This window comes from Trachymyrmex septentrionalis, unplaced genomic scaffold (genome assembly GCF_001594115.1).
Source record: "Trachymyrmex septentrionalis isolate Tsep2-gDNA-1 unplaced genomic scaffold, Tsep1.0 scaffold62, whole genome shotgun sequence".
Taxonomy (NCBI): Eukaryota; Metazoa; Arthropoda; class Insecta; order Hymenoptera; family Formicidae; genus Trachymyrmex; species Trachymyrmex septentrionalis.
In genome coordinates this window covers 3,815,753-3,822,839 of record NW_017305800.1, presented here as the reverse complement: position 1 = coordinate 3,822,839, position 7,087 = coordinate 3,815,753, and the positions used below count along the sequence as shown (strand labels likewise).

General features: G+C 27.0%; 1 protein-coding gene across 1 annotated transcript; it reads left to right on the top strand.

The window, feature by feature from the left end:
* The first annotated feature begins 3,044 nt into the window (after positions 1-3,044).
* LOC108752729 (prosaposin-like) lies at positions 3,045-6,646 on the top strand. The gene is made up of 7 exons (XM_018493763.1): positions 3,045-3,146; positions 3,388-3,460; positions 5,406-5,644; positions 5,723-5,854; positions 5,923-6,081; positions 6,166-6,360; positions 6,528-6,646. The coding sequence occupies exons 1-6, from the start codon at positions 3,045-3,047 to the stop codon at positions 6,337-6,339; spliced, it is 879 nt and encodes a 292-aa protein (XP_018349265.1). The 3' UTR covers positions 6,340-6,360; positions 6,528-6,646.
* Positions 6,647-7,087: the final 441 nt, after the last annotated feature.

The window sequence follows — 7,087 nt, the reverse complement described above, 5'->3', positions numbered from 1 at the left end:
AATTTGTATTTGGAATATAAATTGTCTTCTTCATTTATTTTTAAATGACGAGATAAAGTATGATGAAAATTTTATTCACACTTAATGCGATTCTAGCTGGTATTTCGCCGCGCTTTTCCTCTCCGACAATTTTCTCATATTCGTTGCATTTAAAATGAAAGATATATCTATATACCAAACTTACATAACAAGAAGGAAAGTTTTTGTGCTATTTAATGCAACAATAAAAAATAAAATGAACTTAAAGATTCATTATATGTAGAAACTTGCTATATTATTTAGCTATAGCCTTAGAGTGTGTGCGTGCGTGCGCATGTGTGTATTATACACACACTATTTACATGATTATACTGTAATAAGATGGTTTTCCATCGCAATTTACTTTCAATCTTCTAGTATATGTTTAAATAACAAAATGACAATAACAGCCAGTGAGAATATGTATATTTATCGGCGTACGCGACGCACGAAATTTTGTTCGGACGAAAGTAACTGCACGAAGGAGAATAAAGATTCAAGTCGTATAGATTATTTTAAATAAGAATCAATAATCAATATATAATATCAAGTTAGTCATTACAAGACAAAAGTAAGACTGCCATTGATTCTAAAAATTATATATCAAGGACAAATACACAAATAATAAGTCAGTACATATATATGTATTTAAAAGGTGAAAGTCATATGTTAAAATATAAATTAAGATAAGATAATAATTCGTAAGCTATTTAAAATTGAAAAATAAGCATAATACAAATATATAATATATTTATATTGTTTTATTATATTTTATATTGTTTTATTCATAGAGATGTTTGTTCTCTCTTGGGATCATGCAGAAAATTGGACAAAGTTTGCGTGATGCGCACGGGAAATAAACGCGTGGTTGCCGCAAGAGCAATATCTGTGCACGCTTGATGTTATTGTCGATGAATTTATTGTTGGATTACGTATGAATTGAAAAATAGTTTTTGAAGTTATAACAATTCGTTATTCAGCAGTCAATGTCATTTAGTCTAGAAGTGCCATACACGACTCATGCTTTTTGATCATCAACCACTCGGTATAATCTAATTACGCACTATTTGTATTTAAAATACAAATATATCTTCACTACGTTATCTTTGAAATTATGAGACAAAGCATGAAGGAAATTTTGATCATGTTCGGAGCGATTCTAGCTGGTGAGTTGACATCTTGTCGTCGTTTTCATATCTGCTTTTTCTCTCTAATAATTTTCACATATATATTCTTTGTACTCAAAATAAAATATAATATGTTTAATAAATTTAAAAGTTACTTGCAATTAAACTAAATGTTACTCGCAAATCAAATTAAATTTGCAAAGTTTCAAATATCGGAATATTTATTGCAAAAATAAAGTATAAATATTACAAATATTACATTCGTTTAACTGTCAAGTCAAAAAATTTTTCAAAAAAATGTTCGCATCAGAGAAAAATTATCGCTAAGTGAATAGAAATAATAGAAATAAGAAAAGTGAATAGAAGTAAATAGAAATAATAATTAATTGACATAAGAATAACTTATTTTCAATAAACACACATCAAGTTGTTACATGTAACGTATCTGTAATTGTAATTTCCTACTCAATAATATAACTAATATAATATATACGTATTATATTACAATTATATTATTGAATGAGAAATTACAACTAACAAGTTATGTTATATTATACAACTTGATGTTTTACAGAGTTAGAATATATGCAGTATGTACCTGATGGCTATAGTTAATCTGATTATATAATATGTACAAAAAATATCCTTAATATAATATAAATTTATTTTTTATTATTGTAATGGGTTGTATTAAAACTTCCTTCCTTGGCAAATTTACGAGAGACTATACAGACGTGCAGTTAGCACGCACTATTTGGGTTTTTATTTTTTACTTTTTATTATACTTACTTAAATGCTTGAATACTTAAAAAAAAATTTTTAATATTTAAAATAAATTTTTTAAATTATTTCAGTAATCAGTGAAGTACCTGGACAACCATTACAACCTGCTAATATTGAATCTGGTGATGTTTGTATAATTTGTAATATTGTATTGCAAATTATGAATAAACCTATTAGTATAAATGACGACATACGAGAGCTAATCACGAAAGTTGCACATAGTGCATGCAATTATTTTCCACAAATAGTTGCCACGGAATGCAATTATTTTGAGAATAAATATGGTGATTCTATAATAAATCTCCTCTCAGAAGGTGTCAATTCTAAAGAGATATGTGCTCGGCTAGGTCTTTGCAAACAGAGCATATTATAAATCTAAGACATAAATTACAAAAAATAAATTACAATTTTTGTTATTATTATATTATTTAAAAACATAAATTGTCTGCTTGAAATATAACAACTTATTTTATTTTAGCTGATATTAAATAGAAATGTTGATTAAATAAAAAATATATGTTTAGAAAACTGTCAATGTTTTATATGAAAAGGTTTATTTTAAACCAATTTTTAAAAAACGTTTAATATACGCTACAAACGTCTTATGAATATTTTTATATAACATTTATTATATGTAGCTTTAAAAGCATATTAAATTTTTAACATTTATATTTTAGTTTATTATATGATTTTTAACATTTATGAAATGTAATGTTGATCGAGTATTTTATATAATCTAAACAATATATAAATCTGAATTCCGTCTCTCTGTATTTTTTCTATATATATTTAACTTATAGCAATAATAATTGTTATTTTTAATTATAATAATTGCAAAATAAAAAAATAAAATATTTGATTCCGAATTTATGAGTTGTATTTCTAAAAATGTATGACTTATATTTTTTTAATAAAATATTCTCTCTCTCTCTCTCTCTCTGCGCATGAGATATTTTTGTCTGGAATATTTCCTTTTCTCAATCACAATAACGATAGTCTAGAAAATTATATATATATATTTTTTTTTTAAAGACTAACTATATGGCGCCGCATAAAAATTTTCAGTTCATCATAGATACAATTCTATCGGTACTGTTTTATTCATACAAACATAAAATGTTTGAAAAGACTTCCTTAACATTTAGAAAATTGGACAAAATAGCCTTCGTGATGCATATGGGGAATGAAAACACGTGGTTGCTGCAATGGCTCAGTAAAGTGTGCGCATACTTGAGCGTGTACGTCGATTTATTGTCGGACTACATATGAGTTGCGTGAAAAGACGAATATTACCGATTATTGCCGAAGTCATGAATTGTTTTCCGAAACGATTTTTGAAGTTACAACGATTCGTGGTCCAACAGTCGATTAGTCTGGAAGTGTCGTTTATGACTTTACGCTATTTGATCGTCGCGCGCTCAATTACGTCGTAATTCAATTGTGCACAATTTATCGTGAGATTCAAATTGTCTTTGCTAAATCGACGAAAAGCATGAAAGAAATTTTGATTGTGCTCAGTGCGATTTTAGCTGGTGAGTTGACATCTCGCCACGCTTTTACTATCCGTTTTACTCCCCATCTAACCATTTTTTTATATATATGCATTCTTTCTACTTAAAATGAAATATAGTTTAAACTTTCCGAAAACAAAAAGGAAAGTTTTTTAGTGCATTCCAATATAGCAATGAAAAATATACTTATAAAGATAGATTACTTATATTAAAAATATATTTTTGCTACATATTATTTAAATTATCTATTAACTTTTCAGTATATATACACATATTCTGAGTTGTCTTACGTTATAATTCTGTTTCTTTTTGGCTGCGTTTCGAAAACGCGCTTTCATTGCAGCACTATCACAGTGCGTTCTATCTTTGTTTTTATGTCTAACGATAGAATGCATTAAACGTTGAAAGCATACTTCCAAAACAAAGCAGCCTTTGTCACGTCGTGATAATCTCACTCTGATGCGCACTTCTTTTTAGAATACTTTTTTTTGTTTGGCAATTACGCGCATGTAATATTTGTACCTCTACCTTGTAAATATTGCGACATTTAAAATCTTTATTTGTAAGCAATGTTTAATTTTATTTGCGAGCCACATTTAGACCGGCATTTATAGTCGATTCTTATATTTAAAATTATCTTAAATATAATCTTAAGATGTCATAAATCATTACAGAATTGTGTGTATTATCTATGTGTAATATCTTAAGATATTATTTAAGATAATTAAAACCAGAATTGTCTATGATTATTGACCTTAGCTTTTATTTGTAATTGAAGTTTAGTTTTATCTACAAGCCTTTTAATTGTATTTGGATACAAGGTTTAATTTCCAGTATGTATAATGACTTTAGATTCCATCGGTTTTCTTTCACTTCTCTATTATGAAATCCTTTCAATCTTCCTTTCTCGCGAGCTTTTTTTTCCTTTTTTATTATTGCTGTCTTTCTGTTTCGCTCCATGTTCTTACATCGCGGGATTTTATTCTCGTGGCAAAACTACTGTATGTACTGAAAATACTGCAAACAGGATAGATCTGTTGATTTGAACTTTTAATTTATTTAGGTAGAATGTACGATTGTCGTTGACGGAATATTGTGATGTTACAATAATGGTAATAGCTTATAATATGCTAATGCCAATAATGCTTATTATTAAATGATAATACGAATAAGATCATTCCTTACAAAATGATATTTCAAAATTTTATATTATTGAGTCAATGATATATTTTTACGAATACACTAATTGTAGCAGAAATAGAAAATTGTGAATGAGGTATTTAAAGTTTTCTGAATTTAGTACCAGCTCACGGATTTTTCGTTCATGTACGACAAATTACATGAACAATGAAACAACGGATTGTTAAATGAAGACAAGTCAACATTAAAAAATTTTTAATGTTGTTTTGTCTACATTAAAAATTATTCACCTTCAGCGAAGCAGATCGGTAAACTCAATGATTCTTTATTTGCATAATTGATTCTTATGCTTAAACCCAGCAAAGATAAAGGCAAGGCCTAATTATATTAAAGAATCATTAAACGTTCTGAAGAAGTACTCTGCTTTGTCTGCTGAACGTGTTCTGTTAATATTAAGATTATTATGTTTTGTTTTTACCGACTGTAATAAATATATATGTGTGACATTGAAAATGATCCGAGTGTGAGCGAAACGTTCGTTTACTGCTAGCATATTAGATTAAATTTTTACTTAATGATATACACTTGTATTTGTTTCTTTTATTTTTATTCAACTTCTATATTTCAACGGTTTATTCTATTTTATATAATAATTTTTGGCTCGTAGCCCCTTTTTTCTTTGGTTTTTTTAAAATTATGAGCCTTATTACTAATAGATAAATTAAGATTATTATTTTGAAAATAACTTTTATAACTCTAGATTTTTTATAATGGCTAACTTATAAGACCGAAAATCACATGAATGCAATTCTTTAATTTTCAATAGCCACAGCTGAAATGGTCACTGAGTATGATGGTCCCGAAGTGATTATGATGGAGGAAGAATTTCAAAAAAAGGAACTTTCTGTCAAAAAACATTCAACATTGGAACTTAAAACGATGCCACTTGAAATACTGCCTTATCCTTTGCAATCCGAAAATATTAATAAAACGAAAATATGTACATTGTGCGAATATTTATTGCTAGTATTTGTTTATTTTGGAGACATCACAAATAAAAATGAGGTAATAAATATTAAATTTTATGATTCTGCGTATATAATATTGTATTATATAAGCTTTATAAATATACCAAAATTTAAGGAAGAAGTGAAAGAATTTTTTGGAAGAGTGTGTATAAAAGTACCTACTTCTAAAAGTGATTGTCAAGATTTTGTAAATACTTATACAGGTGCAATTATAGGCACACTTGCTATGGATGTGGATCCATATCTGGTAATATATTTTTGTATTTAAAACAATGAACCAGTAAAGTATAATTTATTTAAGGTTTGCAATTTAAGGTTTGCTCTATGATACGTATTTGCCCGTCGGAATCATTAGTAAATATGTGGGTAGACATTCCTAAGAATTTTATTAGCACAAAAAATAAGCCAAATTGTGCATTCTGTTTACTTGCAGTATCGCAGATTTATAATGTTATTAAAGGCAATAAAACTAAGGTATTAGTCTACTGTTTATTATATTAACAATATTTATGTTAAATTTGATTATTCAATTTATTCGATATAATGTTTATGTTTTAGACTAACATTGAAGTTCAATTGAATAAATTATGTATTCGTTTGCCAACTTCTTTGAACATTGTATGCACAAATTTTGTGCAGACGTATAGCATAGGACTCACAGGGTTACTACTTGCAGACTCGTCTACCGAGGAAACATGCAATTATCTTCGTTTGTGTGTTCTTGATAATTAAATGTAACTATTGTTGCAAAAGGTAAAGAATGATGTGAATTATTTCTTAGAATATACACAGAATAAGAATGTTTTGATTTTAACAATTTATCACAATTATTTTTATAAAAAAATATTTTGTACGATAAAAGTATTTTATGATAAAAATAAAAGGAATTTTCAGTACTTAATCAATGAAACACATTTCAGTATAATCGCAGTGAAATACTGAGAACTCATTACATATAATTCAATCCATGAAAGTAAATTCATAAACGAGTTGCACAAGTTCGTGTAATACAAATTGAAAGCGAATCTAAGAAAAGAGGACAAAGAGAAATGTTTCTCAATTGGAAATATCAGAACTGTGGAGATATTAGCCATAGCGAAGAGTCTATTTTATATTGTTAGTATATATCTTTAAATCTCTATAATCGAGCACAGATTGATCTGCAGATAGACTGCCATTGAGATTTTTATACTTAAACGAAATATTATGCGTGATTTACTTAAGTTGTTGTATTTAAATAGATATCACAGTAACTTTTAATAGCGCTGTAGAAGAATCCTATATTTTTTTCAGTTAAAATAATATAAGTTGATATTTTATGTCATTAAAATGATACATTAAATTTATCATTTTATATGTCTTTGTTTTAAATTTAATCTATAACAATGATCTGTTATTTTTATAATTACGATAATAATAAAATAAAGAATAAAAATTTATAAATAATTTAATATGAATTAATTATATATTATTAAAAATA